The sequence below is a fragment of the Zalophus californianus genome, chromosome 4 (genome assembly GCF_009762305.2).
Source record: "Zalophus californianus isolate mZalCal1 chromosome 4, mZalCal1.pri.v2, whole genome shotgun sequence".
Taxonomy (NCBI): Eukaryota; Metazoa; Chordata; class Mammalia; order Carnivora; family Otariidae; genus Zalophus; species Zalophus californianus.
Genome location: NC_045598.1, coordinates 4,423,953 through 4,446,734, shown reverse-complemented (window position 1 = coordinate 4,446,734; position 22,782 = coordinate 4,423,953). Strand labels below are relative to the sequence as shown.

General features: G+C 59.4%; 2 protein-coding genes across 5 annotated transcripts; one reads left to right on the top strand and one right to left on the bottom strand.

Annotated features, from left to right (window-relative positions):
• Window positions 1-1,612: 1,612 nt before the first annotated feature.
• Window positions 1,613-13,130, top strand: KLHL21 (kelch like family member 21). Its single transcript, XM_027625864.2, has 4 exons — window positions 1,613-2,697; window positions 4,903-5,308; window positions 8,600-8,672; window positions 9,842-13,130. Exons 1-4 carry the CDS (start codon window positions 1,677-1,679, stop codon window positions 10,133-10,135), a joined length of 1,794 nt encoding a protein of 597 aa, XP_027481665.1. The 5' UTR covers window positions 1,613-1,676; the 3' UTR covers window positions 10,136-13,130.
• Window positions 13,131-15,219: 2,089 nt separating this feature from the next.
• ZBTB48 (zinc finger and BTB domain containing 48) lies at window positions 15,220-22,638 on the bottom strand. 4 transcript variants are annotated; one of them, XM_027583658.1, is made up of 11 exons: window positions 22,507-22,638; window positions 21,307-21,999; window positions 20,594-20,835; window positions 18,358-18,469; window positions 17,662-17,754; window positions 17,183-17,269; window positions 16,882-17,036; window positions 16,397-16,533; window positions 16,160-16,324; window positions 15,666-15,754; window positions 15,220-15,580 (listed from the first exon to the last, which is right to left on the bottom strand). In XM_027583658.1, exons 2-11 carry the CDS (start codon window positions 21,994-21,996, stop codon window positions 15,284-15,286), a joined length of 2,067 nt encoding a protein of 688 aa, XP_027439459.1. In that variant the 5' UTR covers window positions 21,997-21,999; window positions 22,507-22,638; the 3' UTR covers window positions 15,220-15,283. The 4 variants fall into 4 exon arrangements, with proteins under 4 accessions (XP_027439459.1, XP_027439448.1, XP_027439475.1 ...); XM_027583647.1 differs by having other exon boundaries at window positions 22,513-22,629; XM_027583674.1 differs by having other exon boundaries at window positions 22,592-22,616.
• Between the last annotated feature and the right edge of the window lie 144 nt (window positions 22,639-22,782).

The window sequence follows — 22,782 nt, the reverse complement described above, 5'->3', positions numbered from 1 at the left end:
TCTTGTCACAAAGCCTGTGCAAGTAAGCTATTGGCCGGGCTCCTGGGCCCAGGAATGCTGCCGCTGCCGTTAATAGCTGTGTGAACAGTCCATCTATGGGCAACAGGCAGCTGCCTGGGTACCTGAATGTTTTCTTACTTAGGCCTGCGCTTCCCATGCTGAAATTTGGACCAAATACACTCTCATGGCAAGATGATGAGATTCACGAGGACAAGGGAAAGCCTGCAGTTTGCATTTCAGAGATGAAATAAAAACAAGATGTCTTCTCCAAAGGTTGCACCGACTTAGCTGGAACCAAGAAATGACACCATCCCCCCCTCCCACCCCCTGTGTGCCTGGCCCGCCCGGGACACACGTGGGCAAGCGTGTGAGGCGTTCCCCAGGAATGTCTGCGAGGCCCACGGGGCCTGGGTGGGGGCTATTAAATAACCAAAACCCAGGTTTCTTTTGAGAAACAAAAGGACTGGAGTCGAAATAAGGGTCTTTTCTAAAAGTGGGCAAAGCGTGCATTAAAGAAAAACGGTGGCTACGTTCAAAGCGCTGGCATTGTATCTCCCGGAACCAAAATAAGGAAGATTCCTTTCTTCACAGTCACCCCACAAGTGACTGTGACGTTCCTGAACGCCCACACCCCTGGTTTTCAAGGCAGGCCCCTGTCTGACCTTGAACTAAAGGCACTGTCCCTGGGCCCCTAGTGTCCCCTCTCCTGGAATAGGAAAAACTGCTATTTTCCCCAAAATTATTTACATTACTTCTATTATTGTAATTTCCTGGTCCTTGAGCCTTTTGTTCAGCCTCATAGTGCGTTCTTCTGAATTCTTAACGACTGTCTCCTACTCTGCCTTCCATTTCCAGGAGAGGGGGGGCCGTGAGGTCTGAGGGTCGAACCCGAGCAGGCCTGTCCCCTTCTCAAGACCGCTCTGGAGCCTGAGTCTCTATGAATCGGCAACTAAAACTGCGCCTTGTGCCCTGACGAAAGTTAATGACCGAGTTAGTCAAGTTTGAAACTCCTGCAGGAACACAGTGGAGCGGATTCCTGGCATCCGGCCCCGTGTCACTTAACAAATGCGCCAAGAAAAAACGTCACCTAAAAAGCTTATACTTGTTCAAGCTTTGGTCCTGAATTGTAAAAATCCTGTCCTTTGAAATCAGCCCAGCGATAAGGCTATCTAGCAACCCTTGGAACCAGTGGAATTCAAAACAACACAAGAAAAAGGCACTGTAGCGAGCCGCCCAGGGGCTCAGGGGCCGACGCAGTAGGGAAGTCTGGCGCGAAAGGGGTGGCTCGGGTTCCGGGCGCCGAGCTCGCCTCCGCCGGCTTGCGCTCCGCAGCCGGGCCCGCTGGATCGTGGGCGGGCCCTAGAGGCCCCTGACCCTGGACGGAGAGAGGACACTCGTCGCCCGGCGTGCCCGGCTCGGGCGGTGGGGGCGCGGGCAGCCACGGAAAGGCGCGGACGCGGGGCGAGTGGGCCGGTGACTCAGCCTGGGGCGCGGGGCGAACGGCGGTGCCGGACCCGGAGGGGTTAAGTGGGCGGAGGCCAGCGACGCCCCGCCCCCCGGGCCCGCCCCCGAGGCCGCGCCTCCCGGCAGTACTTATAGCGGCGGGCGCGGAGCGCGCAGCGTTCCTCCCGCTGGCCCCGGCCGCGGCGCCCATCAGTTCCCCAAGCGACGGCGCCATGGAGCGGCCGGCGCCACTGGCCGTGCTGCCCTTCTCGGACCCCGCGCACGCGCTGAGCCTGCTTCGCGGCCTGAGCCAGCTCCGCGCCGAGCGCAAGTTCCTGGACGTGACACTGGAGGCGGCGGGCGGGCGCGACTTCCCCGCGCACCGCGCCGTGCTGGCGGCCGCCAGCCCCTACTTCCGCGCCATGTTCGCGGGACAGCTGCGCGAGAGTCGCGCTGAGCGGGTGCGCCTGCACGGCGTGCCGCCCGACATGCTGCAGCTGCTGCTGGACTTCAGCTACACGGGCCGCGTGGCGGTGAGCGGCGACAACGCCGAGCCGCTGCTGCGAGCCGCCGACCTGCTGCAGTTCCCGGCGGTGAAGGAGGCGTGCGGCGCCTTCCTGCAGCAGCAGCTCGACCTGGCCAACTGCCTGGACATGCAGGACTTCGCCGAGGCCTTCAGCTGCGCGGGGCTGGCGAGCGCGGCGCAGCGCTTCATCCTGCGCCACGTGGGCGAGCTGGGCCCAGAGCAGCTGGAGCGCCTGCCACTGGCGCGCCTGCTGCGCTACCTGCACGACGACGGGCTGTGCGTGCCCAAGGAGGAGGCCGCCTACCAGCTGGCGCTGCGCTGGGTGCGCGCGGACCCGCCGCGCCGCGCCGCGCACTGGCCGCAGCTGCTCGAGGCTGTGCGCCTCCCTTTCGTGCGCCGCTTCTACCTGCTGGCGCACGTCGAGGCCGAGCCGCTGGTGGCGCGCTGCCCGCCCTGCCTGCGCCTGCTGCGCGAGGCACGCGACTTCCAGGCGGCGCGCTACGACCGCCACGACCGCGGGCCCTGCCCGCGCATGCGCCCGCGGCCCTCCACCGGCCTCGCCGAGATCCTCGTGCTCGTGGGCGGCTGCGACCAGGACTGCGATGAGTTGGTCACCGTCGACTGCTACAACCCGCAGACGGGCCAGTGGCGCTACCTGGCCGAGTTCCCCGACCACCTGGGCGGGGGCTACAGCATCGTGGCGCTGGGCAACGACATCTACGTGACGGGTGAGGGGACTGGGGGCCCTCCGGGAGGACCCTGGGTTAGCCTCCTGCGCCCGTAGGAGAGCGCGTTTTCCCGCTGGAGGAACCTGTGAATCCCGGGACCGCCCCACGGTGCGAGCGGCCCCTTCCCTGGCCTCCCGCCCCCAGCCGGCCAGCGGGTACACTTCTAGAGCTGGGGCTTTCGACCTAGAAGACCGTGGTGTGAGCGGGGACAAGCAGCTGCTTGTGGTCTCTTTGTTCCCGGGTGCGGGGGTGCCAGCCTAGATGACAGATGAGCCCACTCCTTGCGCGGGAGGTGCCCCCACCCCCATTTGGTTAGAGGATACAGGGGCATTCACCCCCACACAATGGGTGCTTTCTTTTTCTCCCTAAGGAATCCAGGGACAGGCAGGGCCTGGCGCTCTGTGAGACATCCGTTCCGGGGCCTGGGGATTTCTCCCGCCCAGCTGAGCCACACGGGCCCCCTGACGCACTCATTCTGTCACCAGCGATAAGGTTCCCTCAGGCTCGCACCTAGGCTGTGCGCTAGGGGTCACATGGTGTTTAGGCTGCTCGCGGCCCAGCGACTGTAAACATGGTCACATGCTAAGAGGTTTTCTTCCAGTTACTTGGCCCAAACCCCAAAACACTGCCGAGTCATGCTGGGCGGGTCCCAGCCTGCTCTGGTCCTGGGCATCTCCCACATTTTTCATTAAAGATGAATCCCAATTCAGACATGGGGCTACCTCCTTCCCTGGGGTGAGGAGGGGCGGTCTCTGTGACAGCTATATAAGGAAAGAACCGGACTCCGCAAGCACTGGGCCCTGCAGAAGGCTGTGATCAGTCAGTGAACTGAGGCTGGGGCCTGGCCCAGCCCGGCACATTCAGGAGAAAGCCAGCTCTGAGCTTTGGTGTGTGGTGGTCGTGGTGGGTCGTACCCCCCCCCCCCCCCCCCCCCCCCCCCGGCCAGGCCACCTCCGGTTGACAAGTGGAGGAATATCCTGGCCTGAGGACACGCTTAGTTCCTCTTTGGCCTGCTGCTCTGTTTCAGCCTTTGCTGGAATGGGTCCCTTTCCAACCTGAGATTGACCCTGAGTTTGGGAGCTACACCTTCCTAACATATGAAAGGCTGGCCAGTGAACTCCCAGAACTGGTTAGACTCGCCCCAACTTTGCACACCCCTTCCATAAATGTCTCAGCTGAGCAGCTGATCCTTTGGGTTTAGACAGGTGGCTGGGTCATTCCATACAGCTGCCTGTAGGGGATATCATGGGACGACAAAGCTGGCTTCAGCTGCCGCAGACGACAGTTATCCTTTACAAGGAAGAAAGCAGGCTGAGTGCACTTGTAAGAGCTTTGTCTTTTAAAAAACTCAAGGCTGTGAGACAGATGGAATGTCATGCATCCTTTGCCCTGTGGCACCAACTTTGGGGACAGGGGATGCAACCCCCAGGGTTCTTGGGGGTCCCTTCACACTGGAAATTCTAATGTGCTGGGAAGCCCTGGTTTAATTTATGATTATAGCCAGCCCCACTGGTGGGGGGTGGGGGGGCTAGCCCTTTTTTGAAAGAAACGTGGAGAGAGCGGACATTGTACTTGTAGGGCTTGATGCATTTACCCAGACAGAGCACGTGTCGGTAACCTGCACCTAAATCAAGAACTGGAGGCCCCGGAATTCCACTCCTATTACTTGTCCTGTCAGGCTCTTGCGTGCAGAGTGAAGTAGATTTCCTCTCCACTTGTCCTGGCGCTGGCTTATTTTGCGGGGGGGGCGCCCAGGAAGGCGAGAATTCCTTGAACAAGTCCCTGTGCACCTTACCCACCTGTTTTGTGGCTCCCCAGAAGTTTTGGCCCTGAGACGGATGCCCTGGTTCAGTTGAGGTGTTTGACGGTGTATGGGGCCATCCAGACCGAGATTGTGGTTTACTCAGAATTGTGGCCACAGGGCCTTTGCTTGACCCACACAGATTTAGCAGTGTTCTTCTGGCCTGAGGCTCTGTTGTCCTCCCGGGCTGTGGTCAGCATGTGTACGGCCTTTGCCCCAGCATGGAGCCGGCCCCCAGCCGGAGCTTTGGTGAAAGAGGATGGGAGGGGACTGGTGTTTACATTGAAACCCAATGAAGTTACTTCCTGCCCTGGAAGACTCCCTCGGGGAAGTTCACAGAGGCAGGGGTGGGTGACTCAGCCCGAGTCAGCATGGGCTGACCTGTCCCCTGCACGTCCCGGCAGGTGGGTCTGACGGCTCCCGGCTCTATGACTGCGTGTGGAGGTACAATTCCAGCGTGAACGAGTGGACAGAGGTGGCGCCCATGCTGAAGGCCCGCGAGTACCACAGCTCCTCCGTGCTGGACGGGCTGCTGTACGTGGTGGCTACAGACAGCACAGAGCGCTATGACCATACCACGGACTCCTGGGAGGCCCTGCAGCCCATGACCTACCCCATGGACAACTGCTCCACCACCGCCTGCCGCGGCCGCGTCTATGCCATCGGCTCCCTGGCCGGCAAGGAGACCATGGTGATGCAGTGCTACCACCCGGACACGGACCTGTGGTCGCTGGTGGACTGTGGCCAGCTCCCACCCTGGTCCTTCGCCCCCAAGACCGTGACTCTGAATGGACTTATGTACTTCATCAGGTGAGTCCCCAGTGGCCAAGGCCACTTCTCAGTCTTCCTTCCCAGGCCCGGTGCTGAGGCACGTACATCCTCGCCGTGCTCCGCATTTCATAGATGAGGAAGCAGCCTGAGCTGGGATCCCAGCCAGGTCTTTCCAACCTGGAGCCTTTGTTCTGCCCCATTTCTTAGAACAGTTTCTGTGGGCTTCTAGGTTTCCTTAATCAAGGGATCCTAACTGAGGGAGTTAGAGCCTCTGATTGATTGATTGATTGATTGATTAGTTGGGTCTTTTCAGAGAACTTGAGATTCCTAGAAGCTAAATAAAATGTGTTGCTTTGCTTGCTTTTCCACCTGGAGGATCCCAGTCGAAGCCCTGATGGTTCTCAGAAGGCACTTATTATAAAGGAACCTGTCCTACCTAAGAGGGATTTTGAATCTTAAAAAGACTAAGGGAGAGCTCTTTGGGCACTTGAGTCTCTGGGGAGGTGCTGCCTTGTCAGAGGGACCCCGTGTTCACCTAGCAGAGTGTCCGCGCTCGGCCACCAGGTGCAAGAGCTAGGTGGGGGCTCCACCCCTCGATTTAAAGCAACACTTGGGCCTTCAGTGCATGTGTGCAGGTCCTGTCTGCTCCCTCCCTACCCGAGCTGGCACAGGGAGGCCTCACAGTCCTGCGGAGTGAATGCTGTTCTCTAAGGATCCCACAGCCACACTGGACCAGGGAGGGGCCTGGGATGGAGCTACCTGGGGGACACAATGACGATGACGAGAGCCAGCACATGGCGAGGCCCTGAGCTTTCTGTGGCCTGTCTCCAAGTCAGTCTTCATGGCCATCTGATGAGATGGGCACCACTGGTCATCCTTGCTTCACAGATAACAACGGAGGCTTCTAGGGGAAGGGGACTTACGGGATGCACCAGGTTTGAATCAAGGATAGCCAACCCGGGTCCTGGTATAATGGTTTCCCTGGGCCGGGCTGTGTCCTTGCCAGTGTGGGGCAGAGATGGGTGGCCAGGGGTCTTGGTGACTTGCCACAGCCAGATTCCCCCTCGTCATGGGCCAGTGGGCATCCAGGGGCTCCTGCCTGCTATGCACAGCCTCCGTGTGTGTGTGTGTGTGTGTGTGTGTGTGTGCGCGCGCGTGTGCGCGTACACGCATGCGCGTGTAGGTGTAGGTGTGTGTTCCTGCTCCTCCCTTCTTGGCCTAGAGCCTGTCTGAAGCTGTGGGACCAGGAGGGAAGGGTAAGGTCTGAACTGTAGTTTCCTCCATCCCCTTTTAGGGTGGGGCTTTGAATTGGGAGCCTCCAAGGAAGTATGTATTTGGCTCCTCAGCTGTACCCCTTATCTCTCGTTCTAAGCTGCACTGGCCTTTGTCTGCCCCCCCCGCCCCCCACTCCCCAAGACCCAAGGCTCCCTTCTAAGGCTTTCTTGGTGAGCACCTTCAGAACAGAGATGGCACCGTTTGCCACGCATCCTTGTATGCCAGGAACCTACAGGGCCACTCTGAGAAAGCCCTGGGATCTCCCCCAGCTCTGGCCCTGTTATAAAACATCATCTGACCCTTTACCCAGCTCCCCCTCCCCCAAGTCAAGGTTGATGTCTTCAGAGAGGGGCTGGGGGCAGCTATAAGTACTTCTCAGAGCGCCAGAACCTTGGCTTCAGCCCTTCAGTAACACTTCCAGCTTGAGCGCCTTTGAGCATGTCCTCCCTGCCCTGTGATCCTAGAGCAAAACAGGCTCAAGGGCCAGTCTGCCCCCGAAGGCCCCCTGTGCCTTGCTCCTCCGCATTGGAGCCTCTTGTCAGTTGCTAGCCACCCTCCCCCCGCCGCCGTGGAAGCATTAGGGTGCCCCCATGCCCACTGTTAGCCTTTGTATGGGTTCACCTAGGCCATTGGAGCCTGGTGGTGGCAGGCTCAGCTCTGCCTCAACACCCTCCCCCCAAACCAGGTGGAGAGAGTGAGCAGCGGGGAAAGGCAGCCCGATTGTCCTTGGGGGGAACAGTGCGGGCAAGGCCCGGGGTCTCGTTCTGATGCACTTGAGTGTTTGTCCCAGAGCCACCCAGTTCATGCACCCCATTGCCTAATAAGCCATGTAATGCCCTGCTCAGAACGCCACCTGTCCGGGCAGCTCCTGTCCACAAGTACCCAGTGTTGGGCTGAGGCCTCAGCTCCTCAGCTGCTGCTGCCCTGGGCCACTCCCCTCTCCAGTGGCCCGCCTCGGTCCCTGTGTGCAGCTCCTTGTCCGGGGTGCCCAGCCCCCCGCAGGAGGAGATGCTGGGAGCACCATCCAGCCTGGCGCCTCCGGCTACAGTTTATAGCTCTCTGCTGGGGGAGGGCGGCCGAACGGCCTCTCATGCTCATTGTCCTCATCATGGGGGCCACAAACTAAGAATGATTTTTACACCTTGAAATGGTTGGGGGGAGAAAAACCCAAGCAGGAGTGGTATTTTATGATGTGAAAAGTTGCACGAAACTCAAATTTCTGTGTCCATAAATACGGTTTTTGTGGAATGCAGTCAGCCCCTTCGTCCATGCTCGCGCCTGCGCACACAGCGGTGGGCGGAGTTGGGGAGCTGGTACGGAGTCTGCTGTCCGAGGCCCGGCGTGTTTGCTGGCCGGCCCTTCTGCTGACCCCGACTTGTTACTGTCACTGCTCTTTGGGGGTTCATGTCTGCTTTTCGAGGGTGGGCCTTTGAGCCTTTTGTTGCAGGGTCCAAGAGGATGTCAAACAAGGTTGCAGGATCCTGACCCCAAAGGGAAGGGCAGCACTGGTGACTGTGGCTTTCCCATGACCGTGGCTGTCCTGCTGGGCACCCAGGACACAGCAGAGAATGGGAGGAGACTTGGGGGGCTGACGGCGGACGAGGCCGGGGCGCTGGCAGTGTGCGGGGCGGGAGGGCCGGCCTGGCCCCGTCAGCCATGGAAGGGAAGACAAGCCCAGATCGGAAGACCAAGAGGCGATGGGTGGGAAGAGCTGTGATGGGTTCAGATCCGAAGTCAGCCAGTGGGGCTGCGGTGAGGGCAGGGCAGATGCCTTGGTGTAGAGCACTGGGAAGGGTGTAAGCACCGGAAGGTGTGTCTGCAGGTTTGAGAAGCAGAGTCTGGTTCCGGCCTCAGAGCCTAAGCCAGATAGGTGTGAGGGCCTGAAATTGGCCCCTGCAAACCAGCACTAGGGTCTCACTGGCCTCTGGACTTCAGATGGCATCAAAGAAGTTCCCAAGGGAGAGGGGCCTGTGTGGCCCTGCCCTCCAGCTCCTCACACCCAGGGATGCTTCCTCCTGGCTCTGACACATCTCCCCCCCCTCCTCCCACCCACAGGGACGATTCTGCGGAGGTGGACGTGTATAACCCCACAAAGAATGAATGGGACAAGATCCCGTCTATGAATCAGGTAAATATGCAAACGTGGGGGCATTGGAAGCACAGGCTTGTCCTGTTTTCTGGCCAAAGCATTGCCATGACGTGTCTGGGAACTAGTCCTGGTGGGTGGGGCCTGTGTTGAGGCCTTTCCCAGGGTTATCTCACTTAATAGAGGACTGGTTTTTCCCTCAGTTTGTACTGTGGGGCACTGAGACCTTAAATAAATCCCTGGGTGAGACAGTTTAGTGCGTTCATCCACGCAGGCCCGTATTTACTGGGTGCCTGCTTTATGAGTCAGAGAGCATGTGGGGAAGAACATTCCACAGAGGGACAGCAAGTGCAAAGGCCCTGGGGCAGGGTATGCCTAGTGTGGTCATAGAAGAAGTCCCACAGCCCAATGTGGCTGGAGCAGAGTGAACAAGTGGACAGCAGAGAGCATGAGGTCAGACAGGAGTGACCCTGAGAAGACATTTATTGAGTGCCTACTGTGTGCTCTAAACAGGACACTGTGGCTATCTGATCAGGGTCTCTTCTCTCCGTTTGTTGAGAAGACAGGTGCTGAGCCCAACCCTGCGATGGAGCTGGGAAAGCATGGCAGCATTTGGCCACATGGGCAGTTTCCTTAGTCCCAGATAGTTGTGTAAATCCACTCACATCTTTTTTGTCTTCCTTAAAATTTCCAAATTTGTTCTCATGCTACCTCTGCGTGGCAGTTGTGACAACTGTCACAATTTACAACATCCCAGTTTAACGTTTTTACGTTTAGGAAATGTAACTTTGTTTTTCCCTCTAACGATCTACCCATTATTAGAGCAAATTTGGGAAAGATGAGGCAGTCCGGTTTTGTGGTTCAGAGCTCAGACTTTGAGTCCAGTCCTGGCTCTGCCTCTATCAGCCACACAAGGCTGTTTTCCCACCTGTGTGTCGGGGAGAACAGCCCAGCCTGCCTCAAGCTGATGCTGCTCACAGGGAGACTCGCTGCTTCAGCAGCCTCCCAGCATCACAGGTATCAGGCATGGCCTGGGACCCCCTGGGGCCTGTTTTCTGAGCTGGGGTGTAGGAAGGGTGCGGGTCTGCCCTGGGAAGGGTCGGAGGCCACCTTTCCTGAGGGTCCCGGGCACCTTCTCCGTGGAGAGACTGGGGGGTTCCCGCCTTGCCCTGGCTGCCAGCCTCCACTTGCCCATCCCTTTTGGCCCACAGGTGCACGTGGGGGGCAGCCTGGCTGTCCTTGGAGGGAAGCTCTACGTCTCAGGTGGTTACGACAATACGTTTGAACTCTCTGATGTGGTGGAGGCCTATGACCCAGAGACTCGGGCCTGGAGTGTTGTGGGACGGCTCCCAGAGCCCACCTTCTGGCATGGCAGCGTCAGCATCTTCCGCCAGTTCATGCCCCAGATGCCCTCGGGTGGGCGTGGCTTTGAACTGACCAGTGGCAGCAGTGACCTGGATGTGGCCCGGCCCCGGCTGCCGCAGAGCCCCGGCCAGCTGCACTAGCCCCGGCCCGGCCCGGGGAGGGCCTCGGTGCAGGTGACACGGCACGTCTGCGGGGGGCGGTGAGCCCTTCTTCCGTGCACCAGGACAGGTTGGGCTCAGCAGGTGGAGCCTGGGCTCGGACTGCTGAGTGAGCCTCAGGCTCTGACCCCAGGAGAGTTTCTGTGCTTGTAGAGCCTGACTCACAGCTGCTGGGACCACAGCCGGTTGCAGACGCCCCTCCCTCGGTCCAGGAAGAGCGGCCTCCCTGCCAGCCCAGGTCTCTGGCTCCAGCAGGTGACCCCTCCTGCTGCCCCTGCCTGTGCCTCCTTGCTCCCACCTCAGAGAGGAGGGCCACTTGGGGTCTCAGTCCTCCCTTGAGAGTCTGGGAGTGGTCCAGGCGGTCCTTCCCAGGCCTGCGTGGAGCATCGGGAAGCAGGCCGACAATGGCGGCAGCGGGTCCCAAACTCCACGTCCACTGCCGGACATCCCAGTGGGTCAGCTCCCCGGACGGAGGGGATCTGCCTGCCTGGCTCCTCCCCCTGCTGGGGTGTCACACCGAAACACTGGGGTGATCCCAGCGATGCAGCCCAGTGGGACCAGACAGGAGTGCGGCCTTGAAGAGGGCCCCGTGGGACGTGCTGAGTAAATCCTCTCTCCAGCGAACCTGGGCTGAGGCAAACGCTGGGTGCCCCATCCGCCCATCCCCAGCTGGCCAACTGCCACCTGCTTGGAGACCTCTCCGGGACTGTCCTCCCAGGTGGATGCAGGAGAGCGCAAAAGCCCACAGGTGCCAGGTGGTAGCTTCTTAGTGGGAGGCCCGGGAGTTTGTTGTGGAAGCCCAGCCAGGCGAATGGCTGCAGGGCCCTCGCCCTCCCATGGGAGCAAAAGATCCTGCTGCTTCCAAAGGAAGCCCTGGGCAGGGCAGCCCCCATGGTTGGCTGCAAGGTTTGAAATGTAGTTTGGCCCTTCCTTAGAAGAAGGGGGAGGTGGGGAGGGAGGCAGCGAGAAACAGAGTCCTGGATTGATTCCTTACTGTCTTCTGGTGCCGTTTCTGCAGGGCAGGGTGACGCCCCCCCACTCCTTCCAAAGCCTGGGGCTTCCCCGGGAGGGCGGCAGGAGGAGCTCCCGGGAAACTCCACAGCTCACGGGTCCCTGGTTTTCTCTGGGGAAATGAGTGGTCTTGTCTCCCCCAGATCCCCAAGTAACTTTTGGTTGGATTTGTCTTTTTTCCAAAGAAGGGGATGTTCCCATCTCCCTCATTAGAAACATGGAAAGCAAGTGTTCATTGAGTTGCCTTTCCCAGTGAACTAAGGTGGAGATGCGTTCTTACCAGAAAAAAAACCTTCTAGCACTATGCCTCCATAAGCAGCACGGAAACACTTTTATTGGCCAGAGGGCATGGGTGGGTCTGGGGAGGAAGTCTTGGGGCCTCAAGAGCTGTAGGCTGCCGTCCCCACCTCATGCCCTCACGGTCAGGTGAGACCCCCTGCTCTGGAACTCCCGACCGGAGCGGCGCCAGCTCACAGCCGTCCCTCCCCATCCCCTGGGGTATCACCCGCCTGGTCACCTCTGCACACCCACGGTGCTGCGGGAAGATGTGGCGGTGGGCCTGCCTGGGACCCCCCGCTGGGCAGGCCTGGGGCTGTGGGATCCCTTGGGCCTGGGCTTCTTCGTGCCCAGGTCTCACCTTTACCCCTCCTCGTAGGACTGCTGTCCTCCCCCAGGCCGTGGTCTGACTCCACGCTCCGCGGGCTGGGGGTGCCTGTCTCTGGCTCGGTGCCTTCCCAGCAGGCTAAGTCCCCGGAGGTCACCCGTGCTCTGTGAGGCTGCCCAGGCAGGATGGCTTATCTCCTGGCAGTGGCAGGGGAAGGCCAGGGCTGCACCGCTCAGGACTGATGGGGCCCTGTGCCAGCCGCTGGGGCCTGCCCACGTGGTGAGGGGACATGTCACGCCAGTAGATGTGGCAACTGCTGCCCGGTCATCTGCAGGGCGCCCTCCCAGAGGAAGAATGCAGGCCTGGACCTTGTGGGCGCTCTCTGCGAAGGGAGGGTGGACACGTGCTGTGGTTGCTGGAACTCTCCCAGCCTCCCTCCAGTGGGGCTCGCGGGGTCTGTCAAGGTCAAGGATTTCCTGTGGTCAGTGACTTACAGGGAGAGGTATCCTGTAATGCTTTTTTTGTTGGGATGGGGCACTGCAGACACCTTCTTGTTTTTCTTACAAAACCAGCTTTTGTGTACCGCACAGCAGGCACGGTCAGTGCTGAGGGCTGGTGCCCGCTTGGGCCTTTGTGTGGCCTCCCCTGCAGAAGCTCCCTCACAGCGGGGGGCCCGGCGTTCTGGCTCCTACTCTTCTCTTCCTGGTACTTCACTACGACTAGCTGCCACGTGACTGACCACCTCCGTGTCTGGCAGCTGCGCAGGTGGTGGCTGGTGTGGCTCTGCGCTCGCTCTAGAGTTTCGCGGGTCCCCTCCACCCAGACCTCATCTTCGGTTTGGAATACAGGGGTATTCTGTATTCTGTATAATCCAGCTGTATTCCGTATACCAGACGGCAGCCTCAGCAGCAGCAGGTTCCTGCAGACCCCAGCTGGGGGTCCAGGCTCAGGGACAGCCCTCCTTTGCCCTCCCTGCTCCCCCTGGCAGGGGCCTTTGGCTGTGAGGCCCCCACCACTTGGGGATGTCTGCACACTGACTGGGGTCAGAGATGGGCCAGCTGGGGTCTGCCATCTGTGTGTTGGATATACAGAACTTTCGGTCTATGAGACAAATTAAGTTATGAAAATTCAGTGACTTGTATTTAATGCTGATTTGCTATAAAGTATTCTATATTTATAATTTCAGAGACTCTTGTGTACTAAAGGACACACCCCTTTCAGTGTCCAACATCTAGTTCCAACCCCAGAGGGTGGGGCAGATTTGTCTATTTATTTGTTCTACAGACCTAGGTGTCCGGAATCCTGTTTAAGATTTTAAGATGCCTCCAATATATACTTTTTGAAATAAAACTATTTCCTATACACCTGGTGTCCTGGTCTTTATCCTGCTGCTGGTGTCTTGGAAAGTTGGGCAGAGGCAGAGCAGTGTAGGGCTGTCCCTGTTCCAGCAGCGGAAGGGGACAGAGTTTGGGGTGCCCAGGGCTCATGCTAACAGTCTTGGAGCAAAGCTTTTAAGGCCCTTTGTCTCATCATTACAAGGTAGGAAGTGGTGGGAAGAGGAGGCTGAGCCCCAGACATGCAGAGTGCAGGTGCCCGAGTCCTACCCTCCCTGGCCACTCCAGAGCTGGTTTGGCCTCCCTGACTCTCCCTCTTGGCACTCTGCCCCCCTGCCTCGCTTTCCCCTACTCCTGAAGGTGGGGTCTCCAGTGGTCAGACCCCATCTGCACTGGGCAAACCTTAGACCTGGGGTAGGGGGGAGAGACCATGGGTCCCTTGGGCCACGAAGCTCAGAAAGGCTCCTTACCTAGGATCCAAGGAAAAGGCCAATGCCTGGGCAGGGAAAGGGAGCATTTTGAGGCCATAGTTTATCATCTTTTTAATAACTTCACAAGGGGCGCCTGGGTGGCTCAGATGGTTAAGCGTCTGCCTTCAGCTCAGGTCATGATCCCAGGGTCCTGGGATCGACCCCCACATCGGGCTTTCTGCTTAGCAGGGAGCCTGCTTCTCCCTCTCCTCCTACTGCTTCCCCTGCTTGTGCTCTTTCACTCTCTGTCAAATAAATAAATAAAATCTTTAAAAAAAGTAGTAACTTCACCAAAGTAGACTTGAGACAAGCGCATAGCCTGGGTGTCGGTTGTTGTACCTGAATATGGTCTTTACCGGAGTGCCCCAGCGGTCAAGGAATAAAAGGAAAGATGTTTAGATGGGTTCTGAGTCTAAAAGAGATCATCGTCCTCCTCAGACTCCAGGAGGAATTTGGCATCGCATGGGGCTGGTGTTTCGGGAATGTCCCAGTGATGGGATTTAGGTAGTGCCTGACTTAAGCTCTTGATCACAACCATCACTACCCGATTCAGAATTTGCTCTGTGCCAAGCACTGAGCAGGGGCCCTATGCTCCGGGTAGGGCGGTTGTAAACTGTGTGCAGTCCTTAACACCCATTCCCTCCCCCTGAATCTGGGGAGTGACGCTCTGGTGACTACCTAGACCAACACAGCCTGGCAAAGGTGACACTGACTTGAAGGCTATGTCATAAAAAGGCCTCACAACTTTGGCCCGTTGGAACATCTGTCCTTGGCAGCCAGCCACCATGCTGGGAGGAAGTCTGTGGAGAGGGGCCTAGGCCCACAGCCAGCACCATCTTGCCAGGCATGGACCCCCACCCTCCAGCCTCCAGGGAAATCCTAGGGCGGTTTGCCATCCAGCCGTAGGTAACTGCAACAGTCTTTGTCCACAAAATGCGTACTGTTACTAGCTCCATTAAAAATGAGGAAATGAAGCAATCACTTGGTTGGGTCACAGTGCTATAAATAAGGCTGAGAAGGAATTTGGGTGCCAGCACCCACGCAATCTTCCTCCATGATCTAGCACCCGGCCCTGCTGTCCCTGTGGCTGCTGAACCCGGGGACCAGCAGGGCCTCCTGTCATTCTAAACCTGGCCTGGCCTGAACTCCAGGCCCCCTGGACAAACAAAGCAAGTTAGGACCCTCCCAAGGGAAGGATCCTGTCTGTGGTCCTCTGCCAGCCAGGGTCCAGAGCTTGCTTAACCACAAGCCCTTCCCTCAGGCTCCCCAGTGGGATCTGCTGCACACTAGCAAGGCAGAGTCAAGCGAGCAAGGTCATCATCAGGGGCCCTGGCCACTCGGTTCTGACTCCAGAGATTTAGTAAGGAATTCTACCCCCACCAGCTGGCAGCACCACAGCTGTGAAACAGGAATGCCCCCACTCCCCATTCTAGAACGCTGACAGGGACCAGACATGGAGGGGAGCACCTGGGCGTCTCGCTCTGCTGAGGTCTTCCCAACAAGGTGGGGAAGCTGCTGGCTGAGCAGCATCCTGAGGTGCAGAGATGGCCAGGCAGGGACCGTTTCTTCTAGAGGACATGATGGGAAAGCAGCACACTCCTGGAGACCGAGACCAGTTACTAGGGAACAACCAGATAGCCTGAAACGCTGGAGTCCAAAGACGTGTGGTTTATTGGGGGCTGGGGCCAAGTGGGCTGTGGCGGCAGGGCGGCTACGTGTCACAGTCCTCGGGGATGGCCGCCGTGATGATGAGTGAGGGTTCCATGACGCCTGGGCTCACCAAGCTCTCCTCCGCACAGAGTCTCTGGCCAGGGAGCTGGGAGGTCAGGCCGCCCTGGGCCAGGGACGCCACGATGACCTCAGCCGAGCCCACCTCCAGCTCGGCGGGGGGCTGGAGTGCTACCACCACCATCTTCTCGTCCTCAATGACCAGGTTCCGGAGCTTCCGCTGCCGTGGATTGTAGTTCTCTACCCGGTCGTGGATCTCCATGTGCCTCCGGAGGTGGGCCTGGGGGGCAAGGGGACTCAGGGCTGGGCCAGGAGGGGCACAGGGCCAGAGGGGGCAGGAGGAGGGACTCTGGCCCCAGGCCTACCTGCCGGGTGAACTTGTAGCCGCACTCCGTGCACTCGAACTTCCGGACCCCCTTGTGCCTCCTGACGTGCACGCGCAGCTGCTCCACGGCTGAGGGAGGGGAGGGGAAGGGAGGGAGGAAGGGAAGAAGGGAAGGAGGGCGGGAGGGGGGGAGAGGAGGGGGGGGGGAGGGACCCCAGCATCAGGAGAGGCAGGAAGTGGGCAGAAGGTGCCGGGGTGAGAGGAGGTCCTGGGGTGTGCGGCTGCTACACGGGCCCCGCCGGGCTCCAGTGGCACCCCAAGGGCACTTCTGCACAGGACCCTCCGGAGCCTCCACCCCCACCTCGCAGCAGCTCCAAGATTCTCTGGCAAGAAGGTTTCGTGCCAAGGAGGAGCGCATAAAAGCCACTGCTACACCTGACCTCTCCCCGCGGAGACTCTCCAGCCCCGGTCAGCTCCCCACGGGGCGTGCCCAGGGAAGCGTGAGGGACGAGGGCCTTCCGCAAGCCCAGGTACCTTTGAAGGTCTTCCCGCAGATCTGGCAGAAGTGGGGCCGGCCCTCCTGGTGGCGGCTGGCCACATGCCTCAGCAGGGGCCCCTTCTCCGTGAAGCGCTGCTCACAGAACTCACAGCTGAAGGGCCTCTCACCCGTGTGCGTGCGGTTGTGCTTGTCCAGGCTGGCTGTGGGGACAAGGCGGGGGCTCAGTCACCGGGCTTCGGCCCCAGGACAGGGAGAGGACGGGCCTGCCTCACCTTGGGTGCGGAAGGTCTTCCCACAGAGGTGGCACTGGAAGGGCTTCTCGCCTGTGTGCGTGCGCAGGTGCATGTTGAGATTAGCCTTCTGGGTGAAGGCATGGCTACAGAACTCACAGACGTACGGCCTCTCGTTCCTGTCCGGGTCGGGGACAGAGACGCCATCACCAAGGGATGTGGCCCCCTTCGCTCTGCCACTGACCCGAGGAAACCTGACGCGTGCGACCAGCCCCAGGCTCAGACCAGCTGTGCGGAAGAAGGACTAGGGCCGTGCCAGGAAAGGGGCACCAGCTTCATCCCAGGAGCCGCGGGACACTAAGACTCTCCCCCGGCTTTCTGCCTGGCAAACTCACTCATCCCTCAGGTGCCATGACCAGAGAGGCTACAGTCCCACACACGCCTCAGCACACTCCGTCTTCCAGGCCCACTCACTGGCCTGGAACCAGCAGCAGGACCAGCCCTGGGGAAAGACCACCAGTCCGCACCTGTGCTTGGCTTTGATGTGCATCTGTAGGCCATTTCGGCTCGAGGCCCTGTGCCCACACTCCTCACACACGAACAGCTTCTCCCCACGGTGCTTGAAAGCCTCGTGCAACTGCAGTTCCGTCCGGGACAGGAAGCACTTGGCACAGGTGGGACACTATGAGGCAGACGGAGCAAGACCAGGGTGAGGGCAGGGTGGGGCTCCCTGGTCCTCTGCACGACAGAAACCATGCAGCCTGCCTGGCTATGACCACCTCCTCGCTACTGCCAGTTCCCAGCCCCCAAGCACAGCCTGGCACTTACAGCGTGGGGCTTGGGGGCTCCATGTAGTTTGATCAGGTGGCTCTGCAAGTCCTTCTTCTGCATGAACTGCTGGGAGCAGGAGGAGCACTGGAAAATAGGGCCGAGGTCACCTCTTAGGCCACCCACACCAATGGGACACCCCAACTGCCCCCAGGCTGTGGAGGCAGGAACCCAAGGGCAGGGCCCAGCCCACGATGCCAGGAGGTTCCGTGACCTGGCAGAAAGGATGCTCCAGGGAGGGGCCCCCAGTGCCATGACCACAGGGACGCTAAGCCTGCCCTCCATGGAAAGAAACAAGGACCCAGCAAGGGCCAGTGTCCCTGCCTGAAGGTAGGGGACACTAGATGGGTAGGGAAGGCTGGGCATCTTGACAGCTAGCAAGGAGGAGGCACCTAACATCATCCCACGTACAGGGCTTGGCAGGAGAGATCCTGGGGTTGCCCCCCCACCCACGGCCCCGGGGACAGGCCAAGCCTGACCTTGTAGGGCATCTCCCCCGTGTGGGACACCATGTGGACCCGCAGCTCCATCCTCCGGCGGAAGGTCTCCTGGCACACGGAGCACGTGAAGACCTGGCAGTGTGAGGGGCAAGCAGGGCCGGCATCAGGGGGGGGCCTCTGCCTGCGACGGCAGCCTCTGCCCGGGCTTCCACTCGCTGCTGGGAGGAGTCTGCCCGAGGGGGGGGACGCTAGGGTGGGAGAGGGCAACACGTGACCTGCCTGTCCTGACCCTGACCAAAGCTGAGCACTGCAAACCCACCGTGCCAGGCTCGGGGCAGGGGCCGAGAGATCTCCCGCGCAGCCCCCATCCCTGGCAACAGGCCTCTAGGAAGAGGAGGGTGGAGTTTAGCTGGCCACGTCACATGGCCCAGCCCGTGTGGTGGGGGCAGGTGGCCAGGTGGCCTTTCTCAGCAGCCATCCCCCACCAAGACACCCCTTCTCCAGAGTCCAGGGGCCCATGCAGGCAAGCCCAAAATGCTTCCCACAAAGTCCCTCCTGATCTTGGGACCGATGTCCCCACCTGTAATACTAGGGAGTGGACTCGATGGCATCCAAGGACACTCCAGCTCTCGAGTTTACAGTCCTAAGACAGTCTCCTGAGGGCCCCTCTCAGATGGCAGGAAGACAAAGGCCACCGTGCCCCTGCCCACAAATCCTGGGCCAACCCACAAGTACCTGTTCCGAGCGGTTCATGCAATTCCGGGCTTCATGCTCCACGAGGTTCTCCTTCCGAAAGTAACACTTTCCACATTTGGGACACTCGAAGGGTTTCTCCCCAGTGTGTTTCCTGCCAGGAAAAGCCACAGAGGGTGTGGGGCCTGAGCGACTTCCCACCGCTCCCGCACCAACAGTGCTGGGCTGCAGAGAGGAAGAGCGGTCCTAAGGCCAGCCATGGCTCCCCACGTGGCTTGTTCAGACATGGCTGATGAAGCCGCACAGGTGGACCCAGAAACCCTCCTCCTCACGGGAGCCTGCACAGCTGCATATGGGAGGGGCCGCCCCAAAGCCACACAGGCCCAGCTTGCCAGCATCTCGGCAAAGACAGAAGTAATCCCTGGGTCCTGACTCCCTGGAGAAACCACCCAGTCCGCCTCAACTTCTGTGCGCTTTACCATCAAAACCGTACCCAGAACCTGACCACTTCACCTGGCCTCCACTGCTACCGCCTAGTGTAGTCGGACCGTCCCCTGCCCTGCTGCCTGAGCCTCCTGCCTCGTCTTGTGCTCCACGCCTGCCTCCAACAGAGTGAACCTCAGCAGCCAGAGCGACCCTTAGATATAGTCAGAACTCAGTGCCTCTTTGCTCCCAACCCTGCAACACTGCCCATTTCACCCTGAGAAAAGGCTGGAGCCTATGAGGCATAGTCAGCCGGCCCCTTACATCGGGGCCTTGATCCCCAGGTCTGGCTCCCTGATGTTCGCCAACCCACTGGCTCACCCTAGGGCCTCTGCTCTGGCCCTCGTCGACCCACAACACTCCCCCCGCAGCCATTCACTTGGTAAAGGTCCTCACCGCCTTTGAGTCTGCTCCAAATTCCTTTCTTTAAAACTGCCACCCTACCCTACTCCAAACTCCCCAGCTTCTAGGCAGGGCTCTCCCCCCTGCTTTCTTCTGTGGCACTTCCCATCTTCCACCACACGGTCAAGTTGCCGTCTGTCAGTTCCAGTCTGTGCGGCCCTGCTGAGAGGCAGGCTCCCTGAGGCCTCTGCTTTATTCACTAAGGTACCTCAAGCACCCAGAACAGTTTTGTCAGCCGCCTAGCAGAATGAATGAGCTAAATGCACCTTGACCTCAGAGCACCTGAGCGGCACCAGAAGAGCTCTTACTAGTTCTCAGAAGCCAGACGTTTCTCTCATCCTCTGCCCCTCCACTGACTGTCCTCAACCCAACGACCTCACGAGGGCGTCACCCCCTCCCAGTTCTCAGAGCCAGTCCAGCAACCTGCGGCCCAAGGTAGGGATGGGGACGGTGCCTGCACCCGAGCCTCATGCTGGGGGAGCATCAGGCAGATGCAGACCACCCCAGGGGGCCTCCCACACTGGCACTTCCTCAGACCCCACTGGCCGCAGCTGCCCTGAGCTGCCCCAAAGCAGGGTGAGCAAACATCACCCAGCAACGACTCCAGCCCATCACTGCCAGCTTCCCAGAGCGTCACGCTGAGAAAGCGTGTGTGGCCCAACCTGGCTTGGCAAGAAATCAGGCTAGTGACGACTTGGACTATGAAATGGCAGGTCTGGAAAACATGTTTCCTAATTGCCCCCCCCCCCCCCCGGAGGCCTTGTAGAGACCTGGAGTGGCGCTGTCACGAAAACTGTGACCATGGGTCTATGCTGAGTCAGCAGCCAGGGCCCCCCTATAGCTACTGAGCACTTGAAATGTGGCTACTGCATCTAAGAAACTGAACTCTTTTTTACTTTTATTTTAAGTTAGCATAGCTTCGTATGGCATCTCGTTACCTTTTCAGACAATGTAGGTTTAACAAATGATCCCTTACGCTCCACTGATACCCTGGGGCTACCATTTCCCCAGAAAATCACAGGAGGCACCAACCCTAAAGACCGACATCTTGGCCCCAAGTCCACATTGCCAGGCTTTATAAATACAGCACAAAGCCATGGGTTTCTCCCATCCCCTTGGCAGAAGGCAGCTACAGGCCAAGGTCCCCAGTGAGTGGAACTTGCTGACAAAGTGTCCACAAACCCACTCAGAGTAGGAGAGGGAGAAAGAAGAAACCTGACCCAAGGCCACGTTCTCACTCCCTGATGATGAGAAGCAGGTCGACATCAGGCACTGCGTGAGTCTGCGATGGAGCCCCCAGCCCCCACATGGCCCAGAAGAGGGGAGTGCAGGCCCCTCCCCCAACAAGGGAATAGCGGACAGGAAAAGAAAATAAAAAAAACAGACCGTTTACCTGTTGTGGACTTTTAGATAATATTTGCTGAGGAACTTTTTATGACATGTGGGGCATTCAACTGGCACCGCTGTACCTTTTCTGTTCTCAGCGGGCTCGGCTGCCAGGGAACCTGCACTCAGGGCTGGCTCAGCAGCACACGGCTTTCTGATCATGTTTGATTTCCTCCTGGTCGGCAAGGTCTCAGTCTCTGAAACGTAATCACCATCCCCGTCGTCCTCAACTTGAACCACCACTTCCCACTAGAGCAGAAAAGGCAGCAGGAAGCGAGGTCACCAAATTAATCAGCGGGAGTTCTGGGGACAGACACACAGGGCAGCCAGCCCCATCCAGTTCCATCCCAAGGCCCAAGCCACACACATCCCCAGATGATTTCCTTTATTGGTGACTATTCCAAATGGTGCCCCATTTGGAGGGCAGTGGCTCTATCTGTGGGGAGCTGGAAGTTTGGCCGGATTTCACTACCCTTGGGAAACACCTGTAACCCTGAGGCCAGCTATCCAACCCCAAAAGGCTGCCAATCCTCGACAGCTGTGACTCACAGAAAGGTCAGCCTGAGGCTGCAGGATGGAGCTGGGTTCTAGATTTGGAGAAAACCTACTGCAGACCCACGTAACAAAGATTCTACCTTGGGGTCCAGATTATCCCAGAAAAGTGTCAATCTCTCCCCAGTGACTCCCACCTCCCCATTCCCAGCACCCTGGGCACAGTACCTCATTATTCCCGCCCTGCAGCTGGACACCTTCAGCCTCAAAGGGCCTTGGGGGCACTTTGCAATCCTCAGGCTCCTTATCCTCTCGGGGACAAAGCTTCAAGGCCTGCTTGAGTTTCCCACGGTGGAAGGAGGGGCTCTCACTCTGGGCAGGGAGACCAAGCTGGGGCTTCTCGGGGCTGTGACTGCCACTGATATCCTGATCCCTGGGGACCTGACCCAGTGTCTTCGAAACTTCCTCTTCCTCCAAGCCTGCCGGCTCCTTGAGGTGGCTGTTCACGTTCTGGGGTGCAGGTTTCCCCAGCCCACTCTGGCCACTCGGTGCCTGCCCCACTGAGGTTTTGGGTTTGAAACTCTGGCACAGCTCCACAGCCTCTGGCACTCGCAACTCCCTGGCTGCCAAGAGCACCTGATCCCGGTTTCCTGAGGTGAGAGCAAGGTGACCAGTATAGAAAAAGTCCAACAGGAGACCAAAGATCTCGGCGAAGCCGGCAGGGAGGACAACACTGCCCCCTGAGCCATCCCCATAGAGGCTCTGGAAGAAGTGGCTGCAGCAGGCTAGGACGCTCCAGTGTGCCTTGAACACCAGGCCCCCCACATCCAGGGTGGCATCGCAGTACTGGCCCTTCTCCCGCTGCTTGTTGAGCTCCTGCAGGACCCTCACACTGTGCTGGATGAAGGAGCCATCCATGGTCTGTCCAGGGGAGAGGAAGGCAGAAGTGACACACGGGCCAACCCAACCCAGGAGTAGCAAGGGAAAACCCCAGCACTGGGGAGAGGGAAAGGGGAGGTGCCCTCTACTCAAACAGCCACATTTATCTCAAGGAGGGTTTGGGTCAAGGTTAGAGTGCCAGCTGAGCCAGAAATGGAGTGAACGCCTCCCTGGGGATGGAGGCCCGCTGAGCAGCCCGTAATGGATAAGCCAGAGAGAGTGGGGGGCAGAAGCATGGCTTGGCGGGGGACAGGACAGGGGCGTGAAGGGGCGCGGGTGGAAGGAACCAGTGCAGGAAAAGAGACGGAGGATCAGCGCGAACTGACCGGCCTGGCACGGCGAGAGGACCCGTGGCAGGGGAGGGCTGCGAGTGCGGACAGGTGAGCAGAATCCACGCCGCGCCTACACGTCCCGGGAGGCCGGACGGAAGGCGGCCACAGCGGCCCGCAGCCCTTCCCTCTCTCGCCCTGTTCCCCCAGACCTCCTCACCCGTACCCGTGCTCCCCGCGTCGGCTCCACCGACCCCGGACCCCGTCGTCTCCACAGCCCCCCTGACCAACTGCCCGGACCGTACGTGCCCGCCGGACCGCACGGAGACGCCACCGCCGCCGCCGCCGCCGCCGGACGTGACGTCAGGGCGCGCCGGACGCGGCGAAAGCCTCGGAGGCGCAGGGCCTCTAGCCCCGCCCCCGGAGCGGGGCCAGGCAGAGAACAGCCAATGGGATGGGGCGAGGGGGCCTGGCCCAGTTCTCTCAGCGTTGGGCT